This window comes from Osmerus eperlanus, chromosome 23, assembly GCF_963692335.1.
Source record: "Osmerus eperlanus chromosome 23, fOsmEpe2.1, whole genome shotgun sequence".
NCBI classification, from domain to species: domain Eukaryota; kingdom Metazoa; phylum Chordata; class Actinopteri; order Osmeriformes; family Osmeridae; genus Osmerus; species Osmerus eperlanus.
The window spans coordinates 7,985,351-8,010,744 of record NC_085040.1 but is presented as its reverse complement, the minus strand read 5'-3'; the positions used below and the strand labels follow the sequence as shown (position 1 = coordinate 8,010,744).

The window sequence follows — 25,394 nt, the reverse complement described above, 5'->3', positions numbered from 1 at the left end:
GCCAGAAACACTTCAGAATTCATCCTACTGCTTTTGTCAGCAGTCACATCATCGATAAATACAAGGGAACCAGTTCCATTGGCAGCCATACATGCCCACGCCATAACACTACCTCCACCATGCTTCACTGATGAGGTGGTTTGCTTTGGATTATGAGCAGTTCCTTCCCTTCTCCATACTCTTCTCTTCCCATCATTCTGGTACAAGTTGATCTTGGTCTCATCTGTCCATAGGATGTTGTTTCAGAACTGTACAGGCTCTTTTAGATGTTTTTTGGCAAACTCTAATCTGGTTTTCCTGTTTTTGAGACTCACCAATGGTTTACATCTTGTGGTGAACCCTCTGTATTTACTCTGGTGAAGTCTTCTCTTAATTTTTGACTTTGACACAGATACGCCTACCTCCTGGAGAGTGTTCTTGATCTGGCCAACTGTTGTGAAGGGGATTTTCTTCACCAGGGAAAGAATTCTTCTGTCATCCACCACAGTTGTTTTCCGTGGTCTTCCGGGTCTTTTGGTGTTGCTGAGCTCACCAGTGCGTTCTTTCTTTTTAAGAATGTACCAAACAGTTGATTGAGCCACACCTAATGTTTATCTCTCTGATAGGTTTGTTTTGATTTTTCAGCCTAACGATGGCTTGCTTCACTGATGGTGACAGCTCTTTGGACTTCATATTGAGAGTTGACAGCAACAGATTCCAAACACAAATACCATACTTGAAATGAACTCTAGACCTTTTATCTGCTCCTTGTCAATGAAATAACGAACTCCCATGAGGGAATAACATACACCTGGCCATGGAACAGCTGAGCAGCCAATTGTCCAATTACTTTTGGTCCCTTAAAAAGGGGGGGGCCACATATAAAATGTATTGTAATTCCTACACCGTTCACCTGATTTGGATGTAAATACCCTGAAATTAAAGCTGAAAGTCTGCACTTAAAGCACATCTTGATTGTTTCATTTCAAATCCATTGTGGTGGTATACAGAGCCAAAATGATGAAAATTGTGTCAATGTCCAAATATTTATGGACCTAACTGTAGCTATATAATGTCATATAATGTGTAAGAACCATGTCTGTGTTTGAGTCCTTATCTGAATTATGTGGTCATATAACGTTTTAGAACAAACGTGCCCTAGTCTGCAAGGATGTTTTTGAACCCTGTATGACTTAGGTATGGCTCTGTTTGAATACTCTATGAGTGTATCATGTAATTTCTCCATTCTTCCTTGCATTGGTCTAATCTCTAAAAGGAGCAATGAAGGAAGTATGAATTTAATGAGCCTTGGAAGAGCAGTATTGAAACAGGGCTTGAGTGAGTACACATGATGGTTTTACAATGGAACATTATGGCTAACATTGTGGCCTTATCAGTTAGGTGGGATGTTACACATTAACTATCTAACATGACCGAAAGTCCTCATGACAAAGCATTTGTCGCATAAAAAACAACTTGAATTTGTCGTAGATTAGGGCCTAAGGGATAGTCCCTGTTTCACAAGAGAAATTCTGACTGACTTGTCACAATTCCATGAGAAGTTCCTGTAAAACACACCAAAATAACCAAAATAGATACATATATGTTCTGATTTACAACACAGTGACCCCATTGACGTCTGATGGATAACCAAGTAAGAGTAAACCCACTAGCTATCTTTTGGCTGCTTGATTATAATACAACTTTTTCCTCATTCAGTTTATCTGAAACTAATGTGGTCCAGTTTCAAAGGAGGGGGGGTTCTGTTAGCCATAAGGATGCAGTCTTTTTACTATGATATGATTATGAAACTATTAAACATTTAGAGTATGCCTCATGACTAATCCATTGGTTAGAGTCTAGACTGTTGTATTGTGAAATGTATTTCAGTTATTACACTGACTAAACATTTAACACATGCCAGTGATGAACAGTTTATCTTCTAAGCTTCAGTGTACACATAGCAGCCCAAGTCAATGTAAAGAAATAGGTCAAGCCCGTCTAGGGCTGGGGTACTGCTTTAACAATCACTATTGCACAGTCCTCTCGATATATACTATATATGTACTTTACCTAGAGAGATTAATGGTATGTTTCACTTTCATATGCGTCACATGTAAAACCATGTACACTTTTGTTTTTCTCATTAAAAGACTAATTACGTTCCGTCCCAACACAAAAGCTCAAAGTAACTGTTGCAGAGAGCTGTAAAATGGTCTTTGGCAAACAGGTCAGTCATAAAATATAATGTTTATAGCATTGCAGGATCCGTTCTTGGTTACGGAGGTAGTCAGGTGCCAAACAGCCAGTGTTGCTTGCTTCTCATAATAGCTTAAGGTGTATACATAAACTTGACAGTATAAAGAGGATTTTCTCCTTAACTCCTTAAAAACATTGACATAAAGATGGGAGCTATGGAATATGAATAGTCTGTTTGATGGTGTGACATTTTCTTACAATGCTCTCTGAACAGTTATCTAATTATTATTTTAATAGAACACATTGAGCTTTTCATGTTTTGGGGAGCAATTGTTCTCATCTAAGCCAGTACTCTTCATAATAGTTTGGCCTACTTTCCATAAAAGATCCGCCTCTCACTTCCTTGATAAAACATTAAGCCCAAAAGGGTGCAGCACCTGTGGCTTGAGATTTAAAATGCACAGGCATTAATCTTTTATTTTGAAAAAGCTCTGTAAAAGATTTGTCCAACTGACATGGAAGAAAACGGCAATAAATGATGCAGGGTGTAAGGTGACCATGATGTGACCATTGGACTCTGCTGATAAACACCTGTTCAGTCTCAGGGTGTAAAATGCAAAAGAGAGAGAAAAAGAGGGAGGGGTGGAGAAAGATAGAGGGACCAGGTATGATAGATCATTTGGCATAGCTGGGGCTGTTAACACACTCTTTCATTGGTAACCAGACACAATTGTAACCAAGCAGGGGACACAGAAACTTGCCAGTCTTTAACTATCAGATTGATTCATTTTACAATTTGATACTTACATTGCAGAATTAATTGAAATCAGAGGATATATAAAGTGTTTCATTCTTTTTCATTCTGAAAAACTAAATCACCTGGAGGAAGAATGGATCCTATTGTGGAAGTCGTAGCTCTGCTTCTGGGTTTTTTAGGGTGGGTGATGGTTGGGATATGTTTAACCAACCGTTATTGGAAGGTCTCCACCGTTGATGGGAACGTCATCACTACCTCCACCATCTACGAGAACTTATGGATGTCCTGTGCCACAGACTCCACAGGAGTCCACAACTGTCGCGAGTTCCCGTCTCTGCTTGCCTTGAATGGTATGACCACCACATGAAACCAAGAAAATATAGCCTGCCTTCCCTATAGCCTCAATAGTAAATTATTGTTATTTGGCTTAAGCCTACAGTGTGTTTTGAAAACTGTTTGGGTTTTTTCATTTTTAGTTTGATCAAAAAGTTCATCATGATTATTCATCAACTTATTTTGGGGTTGGAGTTTGAGTATGGCTCCTAATAACAAAAAAGTATGAATAAGCTATTTTAACTGTTGATTTTGTTCCTTTTAATGCTCTCATCAGGTTATGTCCAGGCATCTCGAGCCCTGATGATAGCTGCAATTGTCTGTGGGACAATTGGCCTTCTGGCGGCCATGATAGGAATCCAGTGCTGTAAGGCTGCAGAAGCAAACGAGGTTCTCAAGGGAAGAATTGCTGGTATTGGGGGTGTATTCTTCCTACTTCAAGGTAATATTCGGAATAACTGAATTTCAAAATTTGATGAGATAACAATGATAAATACATATTGACCACATTGATAAGGCTATTGATGGGTTGAAAATAATTAATTTCTCTCTCTCACTCTCAAAAAGGCCTTTGCACGATGGTTTCCGTGTCATGGTACGCCTTCAACATCACCCAGGACTTCTTTGATCCATTCTATCCTGGGACAAAGTGAGCGAGATCTGGTCAGGGTTGTGGTTCACTACTGCCCTCTACTGTACAGACACATTACACGTACGTTCTTCTAGGTGAATGTACATGTAAGTGTGTGTATCACTGCATATATTCGTGTGTGTTACAGGTATGAGATAGGAGAAGGCCTATACATTGGATGGTGCTCTGCAGTGCTTGCCATAGCTGGAGGAGCGTGTCTCACATGCTCCTGCAAAATGTCCACAGAAGAGAAACAGTGAGTGCGTGTGCGTGTTTGCATGTACGTGCACGTGTGGGTCTGTGTGTGTGTCCAAAAAACGATACAAAGAGTTGGGTTATCATATGAGTGTTTGATATGTAATTCGTCTTCCTCTCACCCTCTTCTCATCAATATTAGCTCCTACCAGCCCAGAGGCACTATGTATTCTGGGCCTGCGCCAACACGGAGTCAAGCTGCCAGCACCTATGGCAGAAATGCATATGTGTGAGGACCTTGTGGGTCACCATCATCCATCACAATCTAAATCAATCTAACCGAACACATGGAAGCAGTTTTCCCAAACACAGATGAGGCCAAGTGGTACCGTTGCAGAAGCTCCTTTGAGGATTGATTTAGGTCTGGGACAACAACCTATAACATTTGTTGAACTATGGGATATAAAGCTACATGCTTTGTACCAATCACCTGTCAAATGTTTTTGTAGAACTTGGATTTGAGGATGTACGGTGAATAGATTCATTTAAAATACTTTATAGTATAAGAAGTATTTTCGTTTTTAGTAAAGTAAATCGAGCAGTCTTATGCTTTTTGTTTCTATTTCTTCATATAATTTTGTCCGCCTATCCATTGTACCTGGGTAAAGGTATTCCATGAAATCATATTATTTGTTGATCTGTTGATGTACAAAACTTCTAGAAGTTTCAAAGGGGAAGGTCAAAAGCAGCAGATTCCGACTTTTCCCACTGTCGAATAGGCATATATATATATATATATATATATATAGTATGTGTATGTTTTTTGTATGTTTTGTTTGGAATGTACAGTTGTAAAAATGTATAAGAAGAGAGGATTTAATGTTTTTTGTTTTTTTTACAAATCCGCACAATAAAATGATTTGTTAAAAATAATTGTTCAAAGCAGTCGGGGCATTGATAATTCTGAAATCATGTTTTGTAGCCCATATATATATCTATGTTGTAGCCTACTCTTCCGTGGTGACACCATCATGAGCGTTGTCCCAAAGCTAAAATATTTCGTCCAATCAGAGCGCACCACGTTTGTAGGCAAACACGGATATGTTTTAGCCACTCGCTGAACAGAAATGTAGGGCAGATGAAACTGAAAGAAGGAGGGGGCGAACATGGGATAGGGTGATGTTTCCCTTTTGAAAGCTCAAAGTTAACAGCTGAAGATATTCAATGTCATGCCACGTAGAGAAAGTCTAAAATGTTTCTCTAGTTTTGTAGACTCTCACTGATCAATCATTGTTCTGCGTACTTGACAAACAAATCAAAGGAACCTCAAGGCGGCGGGGTATAGTTTCACTCGGAATTTATTCCAAACCGGACAATAAATATGCTATCGTAGCTGCAAAGATTTAAGGATAACGATGGAGACTCAATGAATAATATCTATGTTTCAGTGATCTTGGTTATTATTTACAATTAAGTCATATCAGAGACGTGAAATATATAGAGTTCACAGGTGTGAGTTGAATGAATATGGAATCCGGCCGGCGGAAAGGTCTCAGCAGTATCCTGTCTTCCTTGTCGCTTCTCTGTGTTATTCTGGACCTCCAGTTGGATGGTAAGGAAAGAGATAAAAAGCGGTTGGATGTAGATAGGGATAGTATATTTTTCACACCCTCAAGAGAACACTAGCTATGTATTTACCTTGGGTTGTCATCGTGAAAGCAGGTGTCTAGCTGTGCCTTCTTGTAACCTTTAACATAGCAACATTGCTAGCTTTGATGCACACACCGTCCTGGGAAAAGTCTCCAATAGTTGCATATTTTACAACAAATGTCCCCCATATGCTATCCCTTATATTGCTAACAAAAAGTTTCTGTGATCGTTTAATTACATACGTGACTTGTTATGGTGAGGATATCCAGATTCATAAATGTGGATGTTCTCTGCATTGGTTTACTGGCGTGGCTCATACAGTGTTGTATTTCAGGTGTCTTGGGAGCCACTCATGTAGAGATTGAGCAGCACTTGGAGATGGGCCGTAAGCTGTTGGCAGCTGGTCAACTGGCGGAGGCTCTATCCCACTACCACTCTGCCGTGGGTAAGGTTACCAGTCATCTTTAAACAGCTAGACGTCTTTAGCCTTCTTTCTGCATGTGTGTCTGTCAGTGCATAGCCTTCATACTTCAGTGCCTTCAAGTTAAGGAGCTATTGATAGATTACTTGTACACAATTCCGTTTTTAAAAGATACATTCATACACTTAACAGTAATGTGTATTATGTCAGGGAAGTATGATAATGTATTGTTGGAGTCAGATGGTTGAGCGGTTAGGGAAGCGGGCTAGTAATCTGAAGGTTGCCAGTTCGATTCCCAGCCGTGCCAAATGACGTTGTGTCCTTGGGCAAGGCACTTCACTCTACTTCCCCCGGGGAGAATGTCCCTGTACTTAATGTAAGTCACTCTGGGATAAGAGCGTCTGCTAAATGACTAAATGTAATGTATTGTACCTTGTGTGTTCTCTCAGAGGGGGACTCCAAGAACTACCTAACTTATTACAAGAGGGCAGCTGTGTTCCTGGCCATGGGGAAGTCCAAGTCTGCCCTGCCAGACCTGACCAGGGCCATCCAGCTCAAACCAGACTTCCTGGCTGTGAGTTTCCACAACCTTCCTCCCTTTCTTTGATTTTAAGTCCCGTCAATTTGATGGCATCTACAGTGATATACAGCAATGAGGTTGTGGTTTATTTTCTCTCTCTTGCCCCTCTCTACACACCTGCTAATCTCTCATTCTCTCTGCCCCCTTTCTCTCTTGTGATGTTACCAGGCCAGACTACAGAGGGGGAATATCCTCCTGAAACAGGGAAACACCCAAGAGGCTAAGGAGGACTTCCAGGCAGTTGTAAGTAATGTCTAGTAGATATTACACAGCTGTCAATAAAAACAACATCAGCTTCACAATCACCCAATGAGCCAATCAAATCAAATGTATTTGTATAGCCCTTTTTACAAGCAATGTCACAGAGGGCTTCACAAAAGCCCATAGAACTGCCCCTCAACCAACCTAAACCCTCAAGGAAAATCTCACAGCAATCTATTCAGCAATCTGCAGCAATATACTCCAATTGGTTGCACAGTAGCACTGTGTGTAGCTAAAAGGCCAAGAGAAGGACACGGGACAATACATTTGCCTTGTTATGCCCTTCAAAACCTCTTTGGACAAGTGACATCTCAAGTTTCCTTCCGTGTCTGCGTCAGCTGCAGCGCTCCCCTGACCAGGAGGAGGCGCAGGACCAGCTCCTGAGAGCCAACGAGCTGGAGGAGCTGAGGGAGGAGGCGCACGCTGCACACCACAGAGGAGACTACAGCACCACCATCAGTGTGCTGGACAGAGTCATCGAGGTACAGGCTGCGGGAGCTAGTCAGGGGGCCTGGTCATGGACGTTGGGTTAGCTCTACTGCAGGGCCTAGCTTATAGGCCTGGGCATAAACGTAGACTTGGCTCAGGAACAGTGTAGTTATTCAACCTGGGGATTAAGGTGCTTTAGTGGCTAAGTACCGGTATGTGTATACACATACAAGGAATTTGACTCCGGTTTTTACATTGCTCTTAATGTACTGACACAGAAATAGACTTCAAGTTAAAAAACAAGTGCAAGAAGGCTGAGCACCATTGGCACTTATTTGCTTTTCACAATGTATGCTTCATGTTTTGGCTACCCGCAATGTTTTTGGGGCTATCTTGTTGTTTATGATCATTGACCTAAGCACTTTTTGTAAAGCTCTTTCTTGTAAGTCGCTTTGGATAAACGCTTCTGCTAAATGAATACATGTCAATTTAAATGAGCAAAAGTAATATTCTCTGCATACAGGTCAAGCGGTAGACAATACAAATATGCTAAGGAAATACATATGGAATGAATGGATAGCGTGTAGGATTTAAATTGACAGTGACAGTGCATGGGGCCAAAAATGGGGCAAGAAACAGTATACATGGGGTATGTTGTTCCGTAATTGGAGCTGACAGGTGAGTTTTTCCTCCTCAGCTGTCCTCATGGGACCCTGACATGAGGGAGCTCCGAGCGGAATGCTACATCCGGCTTGGAGAACCTCGGAAGGCCATCCAGGACCTCACGCCCACGGCACGGTTACGGAATGACAACCGCGCCGCCTTCTTGAAGCTTAGCACGCTCCACTACAGCCTCGGGGAGCACCACGAGTCACTCAAGTACGATTCCTCGGAAAGTTGGCAGGGCAAAATTTGCTTACCAAATGTTTTTTGCATGACAAATTCATGTCAAAACCTTTTGAGATGAAGTTGTGGTGTTCACTCTTAGCGTTGTAGGGCTTTTTAGTCCCCTGGGTATAATACACAAATCACACATCCCCGTCTCTTCTCTCTTTATTTCTTTCAATTTATTTTCTCTGATGTCTCTTAATCTCTCCCCCCCCACCTCTCTCTTTTCTCCCCTCTCTCTTTCTGTGTCCAGCCATGTACGGGAGTGTCTGAAGCTGGACCAGGACGATAAGGAGTGCTTCTCTCACTACAAACTGGTGAAGAAGCTGAGCAAGCAGCTGGACGTTGCTGAAGAGCTCATCCATGAGCAAAGGTGATTTCCTCCCGCTCACTCATATAAGCATGTAGGGCTTTGTTTACAATGTAACAGGATGTTCCTGATAAGACGTCAGATTTTATATTTGCACGCTGTGTCTCCTTTGTAATTGGCATACATTATGTCTTGGAGAATTTGAATTTTATTATAATTATCCATTAAAAAAAAAATTAAGGTATCAAGACGCGATTGACAAGTATGAGTCAGTGAGGAGGACTGAGCCTAATGTACCCTTCTACACAAACTTGGCCAAGGAGAGAATCTGCTACTGCCTTGTCAAGGTGAGTTACTAGTGTTTACACTGTGAAACGTAAAATAGTTATGAGTTAGAGCTTTGCCTCTTGAATTTCATATTGATTGCTACATTTCATATTAATAAATGAGCAAAGCAAGTTCAGGCAGGGCAGCGCGCGCCATATCACCCATCGCCATGTTCTTAGCCCATGGGCTTAGCTCTATAAAGTCGCACGCACACGTATCCTCGATTACCTTTGTGTTCTGCTCTGCTGCCACCCACCACCATCCCCTTCTCCCCCATGTTGTCTGTCTGTACTCCCCGTGGGGGATTTAACTTGTTGCTTCCTGCCTCATGTCATGCATGCTGCAGTGAAGGCAGGGAGCGCTTCCCCATGTACATCCATTCCACCAATGTTAAACCTATTTTTCATGTATATGAATAAATGGTGAAATCAATCACGTGAGTGTCTTGACTGCACTGTAGTTCTTTCCTCAACAGTGGAAATTGTATTTCAGAGTTTATAAACCTGCTCTTCTCCTGTACATTCAGCCTACAACATTTATTCCATTCTGTATAGAACAAGATGGCACGTGAGGCGATAGATGTGTGCTCCGAAGCCCACCAGAGAGACCCCCGCAACGTCAACATTCTCAGAGACCGGGCCGAGGCCTTCATCATGAACCAGGACTATGAGAAAGGTAATGACACTCTCCACACGTTCAAAAGTTTGAATCAGTGTAAACGATGAGTCATACTTACCTTTTTATATCTTATGTTTCTCTCAGCGGTAGAGGACTACCAGGAGGCGAGGGAGTTTGATGGAGACAACAATGAGATCAGGGAAGGTCTGGAGCGGGCCCAGAAACTCCTCAAACTCTCACGGAAGAGAGACTACTATAAGATTCTGGGCGTCAATAGGTATTGAAACTAGATTCTGTGGTAGTATGACATTAAGCATGCACTCGGGCCCCTTGGCTTTGTGCTGCCTTCGGGTCACATGACTCAAAGGTTCGTAACGAACCATCGTTGTGTTTACCCAATTTTACCCAATACAAAAACAAAACAAAATTTTCTTTTAACCTTTGCAATGTGGGGGGTCTGAGACAGCCCAACGGTTAAAAGAAAATGCTTCACTTTGTTTTTGTATGCGGTAAAGTTGTCGCAATACGACGGTGGGTCACAACGACTGATGGGTCAGAATGACCCGAAGATGACACAAGGGTTAAGGGAATTCATTGATGGATTTGATAATTTTATAAATTAAATTTTTATTTGATTCTTCATATTTCAATTCAAACATAGTGTGTACATGTCAGGAAGGTAACAAACCTATCAACTCATGTATTGTTATGTTGTTCTTTAGGAATGCCAACAAACAGGAAGTCATCAAGGCGTACAGGAAGCTGGCCCAACAATGGCACCCTGACAACTTCCAGTCAGAATCCGACAAGAAAGAGGCAGAGAAGAAGTTTATCGACATTGCCTCGGCCAAAGAGGTCCTCACCGACCCAGGTACTGCACTAACTTACATTCAAATCACACTAATAACTTCTGAAATTGTGGATCCAATGGTGAATTTAACAATTGCTTAACACTCAACTTAAACACTTTGGCCAGGAATTTCGTATTTTAGGAGAATATGGACTGCTATTCTGTGACTTATCATTCGTCCGTTCCCATGTGCAGAAATGCGCCAGAAGTTCGATGCGGGCGAGGACCCCTTGGATCCCGAGAGCCAGCAGGGGGGAGGCGGGGGGGGCCAGGGGGGCCAGGGCTGGCCCTTCCACTTTAACCCCTTTGAGTCTGGTGGCAACTACCACTTCAAATTCCAGTACAACTAGTGTTGATTTAATATATGAACAACAACAGGGGAGGAGACATAGTAGGACAACAAACCGGAATGAATCAAAGGTCTGATGAACAACCAATGGAGGAACTCTGGAAAGACCCAGGGGATGTGCTCCAGGTAAGATATAGGATTTTGTGGGTAACTGAGGACTGGAAGAACATGTCTTGGTGTTGGACGACTATGTGGCCAAAGGCCAAGTTGTATGAAGAAAAAAATGTCCCACCGACAATGCTACATGGACTGAAATGACGAGTGCTTGACAGTTGAAGACTGAAGAGTGAAAGTCCTGCATTGATGCCCTGTTCAGTCATCAAAACAGACTTGGGAGTTTCCTCAAATGCTTCATAGCACCAAACGCCTCTTTATTTCATAGACGGGACTCGAGAGGATTCTGGTGTTATTCTGCATTTGACACCCTATCTCCAGGTTGTTGGAGCCTTCGTTGCAGCTCTTACCTTCCAAATATGTTTTGTTTGGGATGTCTGCACTTGCTTTGTTTGTGCCATGTTTCACCCTTCCCTTTTAATGAGGTTTCTTATGTTAGACTTGTATGCACTTCCTTTTCTTCAGTCTGGTACAATATTCAGAGCCGTTGGGTTATTTTAAAGGAGACGTGATTGTCCTTTTTACATAGATAAGGTGGTATAGTTCTGTTTGATCTGTAAAGCTCTAAATATAGCACCTAACTGAATAGGCACTCTTCCACAGGCTTATTGAAAGCATGTATGGTGCAGGAGTGCGATGTTTGCATTACTCTTGTTTGCATTCATTTCAAAGCACATCTTTGAAAACTAGCACTTTCTTTTCATTTTTTTTTTAAACCACTCCAAATCTTGCTCACTCCTCATGTTACTGAAAATGTCCCCAGCAACTCAATGCCCTTCAAGGCAAAAGTGATAAGTTGTGACTTGAGTCATTTCTGTGGAGATCAACTCTACTGTGACTGAGCTTTAAAAAGCTATAAAAAAAAAAGATGGGACAACATTTTTGTTTTGCTTCATACTTCCAACGATAAGGTGACATTCGGAATGTACTTTAAATATTTAGTACAGAGTATTCAGGATATTTTATATTTGTGTTTAAAACTGTAAAATGTTATTGACGTTACTGATATTGCTCAATTATGTCATCAAAGTCGAGCAGAGGACAGCCATGGATGGAGCTTTCTCTTCGGTTTGTTTTTAGGGATTATTTTTGTCTAGTTGACAGTTTTAATTTGCCAAACAGAATAATCTGAAATTGCTCTCCGGTGTGTATTAAAATACAAATGAACAGTGAATATTCATAAACAGATGTTTTCAATGGGAAGATTAAACGCAGATAGTTTTGGATCCTGGGCAGGGAGACTACCACTGTTTTTCCACAGGGGGCATCGTTCATGTGTGTCCCTCAGCCTTTAACGTGATGAACATGAAGGTGTTGTATGTTATGGTGTATCAGTTGTATGACAATGACAACATATGCAGCCAACAAAAAAAACATCTCAATCAGACAAGCTCAAATACCACCATGTATTTTTTTTTATCACTCTTGGTATTAAAACAGCCTTACCACACAACACAAACGCCCAGGATGAGTCCTAGCCTCTCCTTGGGTACACACAGGATACTTCATAATCATATCAACTTAATACACTCCCACATAAACACACAAGCATACTTTAATGTCCAGAGGTCACAAGGTGTGTCATGTTAGACTTATCAACACATGTTCCTGATCAAACATTGACCCACAGAACTGGAATCCATGGCACTGACATGGGAGAACTGAATCTTCAGTTAAGTTGCCTAGAGTCCGTGTTGTAAGTCTGTATTCTTAGGGATGAACCATACCTAGCCAGGCTGTTCATTGCTTGGCTACGTTAGTCACATCCTAATATTCCCCAGGTTTGGTGAGATCCTTCAGTGGCTAGGCCCCAGTCCCTGGGTGTCGATCAAACTGTCTGACTCCACCTCAATGGAGACCACATGGTGACCAGGGATCATGGCCAAGCCTAAGACTCTAGGTTCCCCCTGGGAAAAAGAGTCTGTATAGGACACAAACTGAATAATTAAAAACATGACTGCTGGAAAAATGGTCATGTACAAAAATGATGAGATGCTTGATGAAGCTGAAAAATACTAGTTGCTATTCCGAGGTTTAGGAGTTTACGTGTTTAACAATGTGGTTGTTAGGTACTTTGTATGTAATGCAGGGAGACTAAAGTTTAGTGAGCTTAGAATATCTAATGATAGACGACCCATCTATATTTCGGTTACCTACCTGTAGATTTGAGGAACTCCTGCGCAGACCCCAGGATGACGTTGCAGTCCCTGTCGGTGCACAGGAACAGTCCCACCAGCGTCCGGCCGTCTGTCATCCTGATCTTCATGTTCTTATTTAGCAAACTCTCCAGCTTCTGTCTTGCCCGAGATGAGGACGAAAGCAGGCCACCCGGCTGCTAGACATGGGGAATTAAAGTTATGTAATTGACTAGTAAGATACTTCAGTGTCTTACCCTTCTGTCTGTCTTTGAAAACAAATTAAGTCCTAATGGCACGCGTTATGTCCAATACTGATCAATACTGGTGGAAAACTAGTTTGTATTATAGCATGTCATCCATTTTTTAACCTACCGTAGACTAGTTTTATATGAAGTAAAGAAAATATTTAAATGACTGCAAACCTTGTGTTAAAGCATTGACTTTGACAACTTCGCAACTTCGATGATTCATTGCAACAAACGAGTCGATTCATAAAATTATATTTGATCTCAGAACAAGGCTCTTATCAGCATCAAGCTATTGAAACAAAAAATCGAATATCGTGTAGACTAACAGTAGCCTAGCTAGGCTAAACTCTTAGCTTGCCTAGCTGACTGACAGCTTGCTTGACCACAAAATTGCCAGGGAGGGATACAGTCCTTCATTTTATTATACATTAAAAAAAAAACATTTTCTTGCAATAAGGGCAAAGACAAGGCATAAATAAATGTGTCACCCTTACTTGCATTGCTGGACCATTTTCTTCAATCATCGTTGCCATTCTACAGTACTACTATAATTTCTTGACTTGAATATGTCTGGAGGAATCATTTAATTGACGGACCCACAGGAAATAAATACTTTTAGAAACGCACTGCATTGTGGCGCTTGTAGTATACTAGCCAGAACATTGTCAACCAGCACATTTCAATAAAACATAATTTTGCAATAATTTGTAACTATATAAAAACACTACGTGTCTCGATGGAATTCAAATATTTTGTGACAAGATTAGTAGGCCTAAAATGATTTGCATACGAGTCTGCAACGACGCGACCATGGTAACCATAGTAACGAAAATGTTTTGTAGTGTGCGCTAATGATGTAGCAAGTAGGCTACGTTTTCAAACTAGGTTACTTTAATTGTCTTTTCTTTACAGTAGGTTAAAATATTTTTGCATTCTGTCAAATATGCGAAGACCAAAATACTTCACCCCAAATGAGGTGTCACTTCACAACACTCCAGCCGACTTGTGGGTCTCATACCTGGGCAAAGTGTACAATTTGACACCGTTGCTGAATGAGTTAAAAGGTAAATTATACACAACAATGTATAAGATAACATGGTGTTTACTTTGAATAACAAGGTGTTAACTGACAATGATAGAATGAGACTTAGATCATTTACTGTAGTTGTTATAATCGGCCTTTTTTGTGTTATCAGGTGATATGCTTTTAAAGCCTATCATTGAGTGTGCAGGAAAGGACATCAGCCATTGGTTTGACCCCAAAACAAAAGATGTAAGTGGTTTTAATACAACTGGAATGACTCACATGATAACATTGCAATTTAATTCCATGTTATTTTAAAATATGAGATATTGAATAAAGAAGGCCCTCTTTCACATTCTCAGATCCTTACCCATATCGACCCACTGTCTGGCTGTGTGAGGTACTACACCCCTAGGGGGCGCTTTGTGCATGTGCCGCCTCCATGCCCTCGCACTGACTGGGCCAATGACTTTGGCCGACCATGGTGGAGGGATACGCGCTATGAAGTGGGACTGCTTTCTGTCAAGACCAGATGGATACGCATCATCAACACCCAGACTTCTCAAGAACAAGGACTGGAGGTAAGGCATCCTTACTGTACATGTACAGTCTGTAGATGTCTATAGGCTAAATACTATGGGTAATGAGTGGATGATTATACATGATGACATCAAACTGCACATGAACATCCTTGTCACATAGACCTGCATTATATGCTTGGGCAACATAACTGTATCCTGATGTCCTCTTGTCTACCCTCTAAATCCCTCATTAGATAGCTCCATGTCTAATCTACTCAATTATGCAGTGTTATGTCCAGCCGGCTGGCGCTGTTACACACAGACACATGGTCTGACTGAAACACAGGTGCTGGTGTCTCCCTCTGTGTCACTGCATAAAATGTGGGTTAGCGCACCCACGGTGCTCTCAGGGGAGGCAAGTTTTCCCTCTCATCCTCCACATGATCCCTTCCTCAGGGACACAAGCTGAAGAGAGCAGCACAGTGGTGCAGTGTGTCAAGCCCCGGGGCATAGAAATGAGCCTTGCCTGCTTTCACACATTTCTCCCCTACAACACGCACACTCACGCGCTCTCGGCTGTCCTCTCCAGTGTGAGGGAAGATAGGTGTACCTTGCCAACCACTCCATCTGGCACCAGTTGCCTTCTCGTGGGCCAAAGGCTTAGTGGGCTCTACATTCACATAGACGGACTCACATATGCTCTCTCTCTCTCTCTCTCTCTCTCACACACACACACGCATAACAGAGCATGCTATTGTGCAGAGAGACACTATTCATTTCTGTCTCACATACTCCTTCACATATGTTTATCTCCTCCTTCTGTCTCCCTTCCCCTGCCTGTACTCATGCCTTTCTGTTTCTCTTTAGAGGTTCCTGGCAAGTGTGCCAGCTGGACTGGGCATACATCGATTCCTTCTTTCTCTTTTGTCAATTCTGAAACTCCCAGTTCGATCATTTAAACTCCTGTTGCAAACAATTTGTTCCCTGTAAAAAAAAATCCCTGTACACTGTGCAGTATTTCCATTTGAGTGGCATCAGGTCATAAACGTTATGTGTAAATGAAACATATCATAGACATAAGTTATGGGTGTGAACCTTTTTACTGTAAATCTACTGAGATAGATTATCCTCAGGAGCAGAGGAGATTCATGCATCTCAAGGGAGTTCTGCCCATCTGGAAAGTACTGGAACTTACTCCGCTTCTCCCCATTGGCCAGGTGTGTTCTGAGGAAACCTTGAATGAGATTCTTCAGCGCTATCTCCGCTACAACATGCATGCAGCCAGCTACACGTGGAAACACAACGGTGTCAATCTGGACATGAGCAAGACCCTGAGTGAGAACGACATCGTCGACGAGGATGAGGAGTTCTACAGTGGTCGCATGGACCGTGACCACTTCTCCCAGTCGATCTGTCTCTACTTCAACGATGACCTCACCGAACTTTGACCATTAAAACGGTGGGGATATTGCAATGTGGTTGGGGTGTGTTCGAGCAGGGAGTGTAATAAACGTACATGTAGAATAATACCACATAATTATTGTGTGGTATATTTGTGTTGAAACATTATTTCAGTAGGCTACTAGAAAGTAAAAAAAATGGTGGCCAAACATTTACTATGCACTACATTCTATTTAGTTTCTTTTGTCCTTCAGTTTTCTACATTAGGTCTAGAATGAATAAATAATTCAATAATAGTCTGCCATAAAGCCATTTGAAACCACACAGTTACCATGGAGATTACAGAATAAATATGATTATAAGCAGCACTTCCTTTTAACAGCACCGTTGTGAGACTGTTATGTGTCTCCTGTACAGAATGTAAAAAACACCAAATCGGTAGTGTGCTCAGTAACAATAGAAGAAACTGGAGAAGCTTTAAATGTTCACCTTTAGATAACATTGTTCATCTATTGTTCATCTCTTTTCAATTATGAATGCACAATGCAAAAATGTTCATGTAGAATGCAAAATCCTTTTGACAAAACAACAGTTCCTGGAGAAGACTACCACTGGGCTATTTGAAGTGAGAGACCTGGGGATTCCCATGGCCTTACTGCCACCCAGTTGAGAGTAGCTTCTTGTGAAAAGTGCAAAATATTGTTCCAATTAATAATTCTATCTTCTTTCATTTGAACTGAATTCTCCAAATCCAGAATCATACCATAAATGTGCTTTGGGTTTGTATATGAAGGTGCAGTCGATATAAATACAGTTTGCATGTTGCATTGTTTTTATCCTCACCACAAGTGGTTAATTTTTAAGCAATACAATCTGATGTAAGTCTGGGCATGGCTGCGGCAGATTTTCCCAACCCCCTCTCATTCCCTCCCCAGCTCACACAACCCTACAGATCCAAAATAATTTCATACCATGGTGGGGGCCTTTAAGAATATTAAGGTGGCCATATTTGATAGATTTGTGTCGCGTACTGCATTGCAGAAAGCCAGAGCCAAAGGCATGTCCTTTTTAATGAGGCAGTTGTATCAAGTCTAGCTTGCTGACTTATCGAGGGGGAGCAACTGAAAAGAAACAATGTAACATGCTACACCCCCTTGATTGTAACAATGTGAATGTTTTTGAGGAGGGAGGGGAGTGAGAAGAAAGAGAGAGGGAGAGAGAGAGTTAGAGTCAGAGAGGGAGAGCAGGAGGAGGGGGGGCGTTCTGAAATAATATAGTCAGCCATTTTTTATGTAAGGGGATTTTTCTTATTGGGGGGGGTTGTTAAAAAATAAATATAAGGGCGGCCATCTTTGTTTCTCTGCCTTGTAGTGTAAAATATTCCAAAACGCCCCCCACTTTTTTCTTGGTCGATTTGAATATTAAATAAATTTCATAATTCGGGAGGAATACACTTTCTGAATTCGAGGACGGAGCCGATGACAGGAATATAATGTCCTCTCCTCTCCGGTCCTGTGAGGAGGACGAGGGCATGGTGGTTAATTCCGAGGGAGGAGATTTTGATGAAGAAGAAGAGGACGACGGAGATCTAGACGAGAACGCAAGCGACATAAACTCGCCGGCGGCGCTTCGGGAAACTGCAACACTACCCGCGCCAGGTACAGTAGCACAGACTGGCGAAAGACACGGGAGCGCGCATACAAAATAGAAACACATAGACACATACACCAAATTGTAGAAAAGTATACCAGGACGCCTTTCTACTGCTCATGGTCGTACTTATCTGTTGCTGCAAATATAATTGGTTGCGCTCCCGTTGCTTCATATAGGAGACGCAGCTGTGCTATAATAAAGAGTTCTATCTAAACTTCAAACCAACTTACGTTTGCTCATGTTTTTCTATTTCGTTTGCTATTTGCAGTATACATTCTTCGGGCGGTTCTTCTCCTGCTTGTATTAATTTTAGATTCATACATTTCAATGATTATCGCAAAAGTAATAGGTCGCATTGAAGGGTAAAGCTTACGACACCACTGGCAGAAAACATGGACTCCACGCAATAAAACCTAGACTACTTTATATCTTCATAGTGTCTAGAATACTGATGCGCATGAGGTCTGAGCGCGAAACACCGAAGTGGAGTGCTGGTGTGACAGATGGTAAATAAACTTGACCCTTCCCACTGTCGCTCTGACAGGGACGGTTCAGGATATGACACTTAACAATGTGGACACTTTCAAGCTCTGCGTTAGTGTAGCCTACTTTTGTTATCTCTCTTTAGGCTTAGCGTATAATGTTTAAAAATAGGTCCTGTTCGACTGTTTGTATAGGTTAAAGAATGAACTGCATTTTGCAGTCCGAATGTTGGGCGATCACAGAATCATGGTTGCACCATCTACAATTGTCGTGGCAAATGTGTGGGCTATAGCCTTTTCCTTCAAGTTTCAGTTTGAAAAAGTTACGGTGTGTCACGAAGGAACAACAGCCTATATTTAGGTTATTTCATTGGACTGTAGATTTGTGTAAAAGTTATAGGTCAGATATATGTTACTGGAAATATAGGCTACAGTTAAATACACACGATGACCTTCTCTAGGGCCTTTTAGAATGTAACATGACTAAATAGACTGTATAGCCTACGACGCCAGTGTCATGAGGCAAGCGCAATCGTAAATCAATTAGTGCGCTTGCAGCCACGGCTTCGAACCCAATTGCGACCTCCTCCAGAGGTTTCTCTGGTGGTAGAGACCGTAAACAGTAGAGACTCAGGTGTAGGAATTAACGGCGGGAGGGAGTCATGTCAGTTCAGTTCACCAGACTGTCTCTCGCTTGCGGCCTCAGAATCACCGAGTCCCGAGTGCATATTGCTGCCGCCTCTGGCAGCACTCTGCTGCAGAAATCAACGGGAATATGAGGAAAGCTCTTCATGGGCTAGCGCTGCGTGTCACCAACCAAGACATAATAAAATGTAACATATTGGATCAACTAGGAAACAATGGCGACCGAAAGCGATAGTTGTTGCTGAGGATATTTCCTCTGTCCCTTGATGCTTCTGTTTCTTTCAATCTGTCTGTATTGTAGGCTATGCTAGTCTGTCTCTTACTTAGATTTAAAAAAAAGTGTTGTCCTGCTGAAAGTTCGAGTTAAATGACTGGATAAAGGAACATTAACAACGTTTATCACTACGATGAACATGTAAAACGCCATGTTCTTTTGTCTGATAGATTAAACAGTTTTTTTCAGTGGTATAATTGTATAAGAAGTCAGCAGCCTACATGAGAATGAAGCTCATGCTCAGTGACTTAGTTATACAAATATGTATCCTTCAAAACACATTAGAATTATGTAGGGCAAAATCATCAAAATTTACTTTGAACAAGGTGACTTGGAGCCTGCTAACTCAGTCAATTAAATACAAGAACAAAGGTATCAATTAAATCTGTAATAGGCCACAAATGTTATTAACAATCATGTTGGTGTCATCACTTCATCTTGTCATTACCTCATCATGTCATCTTGTAGTTCTTGTACCTAATTGTATTCTGAAGAGATTATATGAATACGTCTTTTTAGAATATTATTATTAATATGGTTTGAGTCACAACCCTTTCAGTCTTAACCTCACTCACAATGCTAATGTCAATACTCCTGTCTTCACAGAGGAAGAGGGGGAGGCTTCAGAACAGGACACGTTTAGCAGGAAGAAAGGACGTCCAAAAAAGAAGAAGGAGACCAAGAAAAAAGAAAAGGGAAAGGAAGGGAAAACAGCAAAAGCAAAGAAACGAAAAAAGATCGTAAGCTGGTTTAATATTCCCACATTCTTTGTAAGCCCGTAAAAAAAAGCAAATTTTGAGTTTCAGAAATGTCTGCCATACTTGGTCTTCCGAGGCTTATTCTCCATTTCCCTCTGTTTTTCTTTCCTTCCTTAGGACAGTGATGTAGAGAGAGACTCCGAGGGGGAGTATGGTGAAAACTCAGACAGCGCAGCCAGCAACTATGGATCTGGCGAGAAGAAGAAGAAGAAGAAACACAAAGAAAAGAAGGAAAAGAAAACCAAGAAGAAGAAGAAAGATGATGGCGACAGAGACAGCAGCCATGAAGAAACCACAAAGGTAGAAAAAAAATCATTAGCACGAGTTTTGGTCAATTTCCCCCTCACCCTACTTTTGACATGTCGTACATCTCATAAATCTGTTTGGTCATATCCCCACACCAGCCAATAGAGCAGAAGACCTCTGGCCAGCTGGCACAAGAGTGGGGCCTGGAGGATGTCGAGCATACGTTCACAGAGGACGACTATCACACACTCACCAACTACAAGGCCTTCAGCCAGTTCATGAGGTACTGTAGTGGACTTTGCCTGAACCGACAAAAGTTCTCACACTGTCAGGGCAAAGCTAGGACAGCCAGGTAATGCCCTGCTGTGTGTGACGTGAGAATGAGCATGGTCGTATGCACGCAGGTAAACATTGACCATGTCAACTGCACTGTCCTCCATTTGCCTTCTAGAATCGTCAAGCTTTCACCACAATTGCATCCCAGACAACAGAACCATTCAATACCCAATGCCTTTCCCCCATCTATCTTCTCCCAGGCCCATGATAGCCAAGAAGAACCCTAAGATCCCTATGTCCAAGATGATGACCATCTTGGGCGCCAAGTGGCGAGAGTTCAGCACCAACAACCCCTTCAAGGGCAACGCGGCTGCTGTGGCCGCCGCCGCCGCCGCCGCTGCCATCGCCGTCGCCGAGCAGGTCTCCGCGGCGACCGCCTCCCCCGAGCCTCCGCCTCAACCGCCCCCGTTACGGAAGGCCAAGACCAAAGAGGGCAAAGGTTAGTGGAGGGGCGTAGGTGATGTGGATACCAACAGGGCTACAGAAGAAGCGGGTCGAATCCAAATGGAATTAGCCCCAAGCTAAATCTAACATCGACGCAGTCCTTTCTCCCCGATCTTGTCACCGAACAACACAACTGTGTCATGCACTGCGTCCTTCCTCAGCCCCCTTCCCTCTTATTCACCCAGGCCCTGGCTATAAGAAGCGCAGTAAGAGTCCTCGTGTTGCGGACAAGAAGAAGGCCGCTGCTGTCAAGGCCAAAAAGATGGCGCCCATCCGTATCAAACTGGGAGCCATAGGTGCCAAGAGGAAGAAGAGCTGCTCAGTGAGTATCAATATGGTGTGTATACGCTGAGCAGCACAATCATGTGACGGGCTTTGTGGGATGCATGGGAGCATGCAGGATGTGGGAGCGTGGACAAGTGTCCGAGTCAATTGAATTGTTTTGTGTACCTAATCGGTGTCCTGCCCGATTGTGTGTAACTGGATATCGTTTTTTTTTCTTTCTTCTCCACCTAGTATACACATTCTTAGCCTGTCATTCTCTTTCACTCACATGACTATCCTCTCGCACTAATGTACTCGTTTTGCCCCCGTGCCCCCAGAGTGAGGATGTTGATGAGGAGGAGTCAGAGCAGGAGGACTCCAGTGTCCACAGCTCATCAGTGCGCTCAGATAGTTCCGGACGCCCCAAGAAGAACAAGAGAGGAAGGCCGGCCAAGAAAAAGAAGAAAAGTAAACAAAACTCGATTGAACCCGTTTCGGACGTTTAGCTTGAGTTTTTCTGGAGCGTTTATAATCTGTTCCTCTCACGATGCATTCTAGACTCACCTATTCTTTGCGTTTCTCGTCTATCTTTATCCTCTCTACCACGTGTCACTCTGTCACGCCATCTCTCTCCCTCCCTCTCCCGGCCTCCATCTATCTCTACCTCTCCCTCTTTCTCTCCCTCCCTCTGTCCATCTCTCTTGCTGCCCCCGCCCAGTGATGGGCGACGAGGAGGTGGACGGCTACGAGACGGACCACCAGGACTACTGTGAGGTGTGTCAGCAGGGCGGGGAGATCATCCTGTGTGACACCTGCCCCAGGGCTTACCACCTGGTGTGTCTGGAACCCGAGCTGGAGAAGGCTCCGGAGGGCAAGTGGAGCTGTCCACACTGTGTGAGTTCAGCAGGAGCTTCGATGGGGGGGATTGTTGTCAAGATAACGATGTCGATGATGGTGGTGATCGAGGTGATGGTATCGACGATGCTGCTGTCCACAATGATGAGGAGGTTTATTCGGGCAAACACTTCTAACCGGGTGCTAGCGACGCAATATTGAATTTGACATTGTGTTCATATGCGCCTCCTAACTGCTCACACGTTTGTGTTGAGTGTCGCTAATGATGTTCCCCTTCTCCACCAGGAGAAAGAAGGTATCCAGTGGGAAGCAAAGGATGAGGAGTTTGAAGATTTTGAGGAGGAGATGGAGGACGGGGGCGCGGGGGAGCCGGGGGCCGGGGGGGTGCCGGTGGGGGTGGAAGAGGAGGAGGACGACGACCACATGGAGTTCTGCCGGGTGTGCAAGGACGGCGGGGAGCTGCTGTGCTGCGACGCCTGCACCTCCTCCTACCACATCCACTGTCTCAACCCGCCTCTGCCAGAGATCCCCAACGGAGAGTGGCTGTGCCCACGATGCACCGTGAGTCACAGCTCCGACCGCGCCTTGCGGAACATTAATAGTGGCGACTCGGCTTAGCGTGGGTCGGCTTTCAGCATAGCGCGTTTCCTTCCATTCTGTACCCATAGCGACGATATCCTAAAATTGAAACCGATTCTAAATGCATGCACCCTTTGTTATGGTTCCCCCTCCACCCCAGTGTCCCCACATCAAAGGACGGGTTCAGAAGATCCTCCACTGGCGATGGGGCGAGCCGCCACCCCCCATACCTGTGCCCCCACCCCCCGACGCCCTGCCCGACGCCCCTCCTCCGCCTCCTATGAAGGGCAGGGCAGAGAGGGAGTTTTTCGTCAAGCTAGCGGGCCAGTCCTACTGGCACTGCACGTGGATCACTGAGCTACAGGTGAGACCGGGTCCGGAGAAGAGGGGGGAGAGGAAGGAGGGATAGAAGAGAAGGACGGGTAGAAAAGAGGAGGATAGCATCTTCCGCGAATGGCCTTGGACGCCTGGGTGAGGTGTAACAGGGTCAGGTCCGTAAAGTGTTCAACACACACAGGATATTTTTGTTTTTTCAAACTCTGCTCTACCTCCTTCCCCTCCTCCTCCCCCTCCTCCTCCTCTCTCTCGACCCCGCTTCAGTTGGAGATATTCCACTCTGTGATGTTCCGCAACTACCAGAGGAAGACAGACATGGACGAGCCCCCGCCGCTGGACTACGGGTCCGGGGACGAGGAGGGCGGGGGAAAGAGCGAGAAGCGGAGGCTGAAAGACCCCCAGTATGCCGCCCTGGAAGAGAAGTTCTACAGATACTACATAAAGCCTGAATGGATGATGATACACCGCATCATCAACCACAGGTGTGTGTGTGTGCAGCTGAATGCGTCAGCAGGTGCTCGCGACTTTCATCAAAGGCTCAATTTGTTTGAACAAGTCCGTGCAACCGAGCTGAATTGATGAATTCCTCCCGTAGAATCACCACGCACTTGTGCAACTGAAGCGTTTGATTGGCATTTCAAAGGCTCTTTCTTTAAAAGTGTGTGTTTGAGTCTGTGTATGTGCCAAATGAGGACCATAATCATCTTCCCGTCATGTTCACTTGCCTGCTGCTGTTGTGCCTCCCAGTCTGGATAAGAAGGGGGTGTACCACTACTTGGTCAAGTGGAGAGATCTGACCTATGACCAGTGCACATGGGAGAGAGATGACCTGGAGATCCCTGAGTTTGCCATCCACAAGGCCAACTACTGGAGACACAGGTACTGTCCTGGCCTAGGCCCTGCATGGACTACACACACACGTACACACACACACACATTGAACAGTAGTTTTGGGTTCGATCTTTCGACGGCTGCTACTGAGGGATTCCTACAAACAGCAGCTACAGTATGGGAAATATAGTTCTTTCCCGTGTGTCACAGGAATGAGGTGATGAAGGAGGACCCCGACAAGCCCAGGAGGATGAGGAACGTGAGGATGGAGGAGAGCGAAGAGGCTCCTGGCTCGCCTGTCAACGACGTGAGTTCATGAGATCAAACCTGGCATTCCCCAAGGATGTGCCAAGGTTACAATGCCAACGTTTCCAAATCGACAACCGTCTCGTCTGTCACCCGTGTCGGCGACATCCACGTGAACCGTTTTTCCCCCCATGCTCTCATCCTCCTCGTTTTCTTATTGCCGCCCCATTGTCGTCGCCCTCCCCCCCCCCTCCCCGGCCTAACAGCCGACGATCAAGTACGAGGAGCAGCCGGAGTTTGTGTCGGTGACGGGGGGCACGCTGCACCTGTACCAGCTGGAGGGGCTCAACTGGCTGAGGTTCTCCTGGGCTCAGGGCACCGACACCATCCTGGCCGATGAGATGGGCCTGGGCAAGACCATCCAGACCATCGTCTTCCTCTACTCCCTCTTCAAAGAGGTACGGCTGTGTGTGTGTGTGTGTGTGTGCCTGGTTGGGAATCTTTGTGTGTGTAGGGAGTGAAAGGGAGACTGTCTGCTTGTGTCTGGGTGTGTATGTATTTACGGTATCTGTTTACATTCAGATTAAGAAAGTATGTACTCGCGTGTATGTTTTCACCTCTAGTTTAGAATTTCTTAATGCCTTTTGAAACTGCTGCTCTTTATACACATTATTTGCACATCGCTTTGGACTAAAGCAACTGCCAGTTGAATGAAAGTAAATGTGGAATCACGTTGAATAAATTAATTTCACAATTGAAATAACTTTTATCGATCAACTCTAGTTGAGGCAAACTCTAGTTTGCCTACTCATTCTGTCACTAAAGAGCAATGGTCCTTCCCCCTCCAGGGCCACACTAAGGGTCCATTCCTGGTCAGCGCTCCCCTCTCCACCATCATCAACTGGGAGCGCGAGTTTGAGATGTGGGCTCCGGACTTCTACGTGCTCACCTACACCGGGGACAAAGACAGCAGGGCGGTCATCCGCGAGAACGAGTTCTCCTTCGACGACATGGCCGTCAAGGGAGGGAAGAAGGCTTTCAAGCTGAGGGTGAGGGAGAGAAGTGGGGATGAGGGAGGGGGAGGGTTGAAAGAAAAAAAAAAAAAAAAAAAAAAAAAGGCATTTGCTATTTTGATGTGTCTAATCAATTTTCTTAAAAAACGATTGAATGAATGAAAATGAATTCTCTCTCCTTTCTTATCTCCCTTTCGGTCTCCCTCCCT

The 25,394-nt window shown here is 43.8% G+C and overlaps 5 protein-coding genes across 12 annotated transcripts in view; 4 read left to right on the top strand and 1 right to left on the bottom strand.

The window, feature by feature from the left end:
• Positions 1 to 2,861: 2,861 nt before the first annotated feature.
• cldn15a (claudin 15a) lies at positions 2,862 to 4,613 on the top strand. The gene is made up of 6 exons (XM_062449360.1): positions 2,862 to 3,285; positions 3,546 to 3,710; positions 3,836 to 3,917; positions 4,048 to 4,155; positions 4,297 to 4,429; positions 4,594 to 4,613. Exons 1-5 carry the CDS (start codon positions 3,069 to 3,071, stop codon positions 4,385 to 4,387), a joined length of 663 nt encoding a protein of 220 aa, XP_062305344.1. The 5' UTR covers positions 2,862 to 3,068; the 3' UTR covers positions 4,388 to 4,429; positions 4,594 to 4,613.
• A 584-nt stretch (positions 4,614 to 5,197) lies between these two features.
• On the top strand, positions 5,198 to 11,591 carry dnajc3b (DnaJ (Hsp40) homolog, subfamily C, member 3b). 2 transcript variants are annotated; one of them, XM_062449313.1, is made up of 12 exons: positions 5,198 to 5,706; positions 6,079 to 6,189; positions 6,615 to 6,739; positions 6,914 to 6,988; positions 7,351 to 7,488; positions 8,133 to 8,314; positions 8,577 to 8,696; positions 8,875 to 8,980; positions 9,515 to 9,635; positions 9,723 to 9,855; positions 10,301 to 10,449; positions 10,624 to 11,591. In XM_062449313.1, exons 1-12 carry the CDS (start codon positions 5,616 to 5,618, stop codon positions 10,776 to 10,778), a joined length of 1,506 nt encoding a protein of 501 aa, XP_062305297.1. In that variant the 5' UTR covers positions 5,198 to 5,615; the 3' UTR covers positions 10,779 to 11,591. The 2 variants fall into 2 exon arrangements, with proteins under 2 accessions (XP_062305297.1, XP_062305296.1); XM_062449312.1 differs by having other exon boundaries at positions 7,345 to 7,488.
• Positions 11,592 to 11,770: 179 nt separating this feature from the next.
• naa38 (N-alpha-acetyltransferase 38, NatC auxiliary subunit) lies at positions 11,771 to 13,903 on the bottom strand. 2 transcript variants are annotated; one of them, XM_062449314.1, is made up of 3 exons: positions 13,772 to 13,903; positions 13,049 to 13,226; positions 11,771 to 12,812 (listed from the first exon to the last, which is right to left on the bottom strand). In XM_062449314.1, exons 1-3 carry the CDS (start codon positions 13,808 to 13,810, stop codon positions 12,688 to 12,690), a joined length of 342 nt encoding a protein of 113 aa, XP_062305298.1. In that variant the 5' UTR covers positions 13,811 to 13,903; the 3' UTR covers positions 11,771 to 12,687. The 2 variants fall into 2 exon arrangements, with proteins under 2 accessions (XP_062305298.1, XP_062305299.1); XM_062449315.1 differs by having other exon boundaries at positions 13,049 to 13,223; positions 13,772 to 13,878.
• Positions 13,904 to 14,116: 213 nt separating this feature from the next.
• LOC134009874 (cytochrome b5 domain-containing protein 1) lies at positions 14,117 to 16,762 on the top strand. The gene is made up of 4 exons (XM_062449622.1): positions 14,117 to 14,341; positions 14,474 to 14,550; positions 14,664 to 14,882; positions 16,040 to 16,762. The coding sequence occupies exons 1-4, from the start codon at positions 14,221 to 14,223 to the stop codon at positions 16,268 to 16,270; spliced, it is 648 nt and encodes a 215-aa protein (XP_062305606.1). The 5' UTR covers positions 14,117 to 14,220; the 3' UTR covers positions 16,271 to 16,762.
• A 704-nt stretch (positions 16,763 to 17,466) lies between these two features.
• The window catches only part of chd3 (chromodomain helicase DNA binding protein 3), a 28,507-nt gene continuing 20,579 nt past the window's right edge, over positions 17,467 to 25,394 (top strand). For 3 of the 6 annotated variants that reach the window (XM_062449785.1, XM_062449783.1, XM_062449782.1), the window contains exons 1-15: positions 17,467 to 17,881; positions 19,884 to 20,017; positions 20,153 to 20,335; positions 20,440 to 20,564; positions 20,818 to 21,056; positions 21,247 to 21,398; positions 21,664 to 21,793; positions 22,044 to 22,219; positions 22,466 to 22,741; positions 22,920 to 23,123; positions 23,360 to 23,577; positions 23,843 to 23,974; positions 24,137 to 24,233; positions 24,439 to 24,630; positions 25,021 to 25,221. In XM_062449785.1, coding sequence (XP_062305769.1) covers positions 17,716 to 17,881; positions 19,884 to 20,017; positions 20,153 to 20,335; positions 20,440 to 20,564; positions 20,818 to 21,056; positions 21,247 to 21,398; positions 21,664 to 21,793; positions 22,044 to 22,219; positions 22,466 to 22,741; positions 22,920 to 23,123; positions 23,360 to 23,577; positions 23,843 to 23,974; positions 24,137 to 24,233; positions 24,439 to 24,630; positions 25,021 to 25,221 — 2,625 coding nt within the window. In that variant the 5' untranslated portion in view covers positions 17,467 to 17,715. The remainder of the gene's footprint in view (positions 17,882 to 19,883; positions 20,018 to 20,152; positions 20,336 to 20,439; positions 20,565 to 20,817; positions 21,057 to 21,246; positions 21,399 to 21,663; positions 21,794 to 22,043; positions 22,220 to 22,465; positions 22,742 to 22,919; positions 23,124 to 23,359; positions 23,578 to 23,842; positions 23,975 to 24,136; positions 24,234 to 24,438; positions 24,631 to 25,020; positions 25,222 to 25,394) is intronic. The other 3 variants (XM_062449784.1, XM_062449786.1, XR_009928293.1) reach the window with 3 other exon arrangements.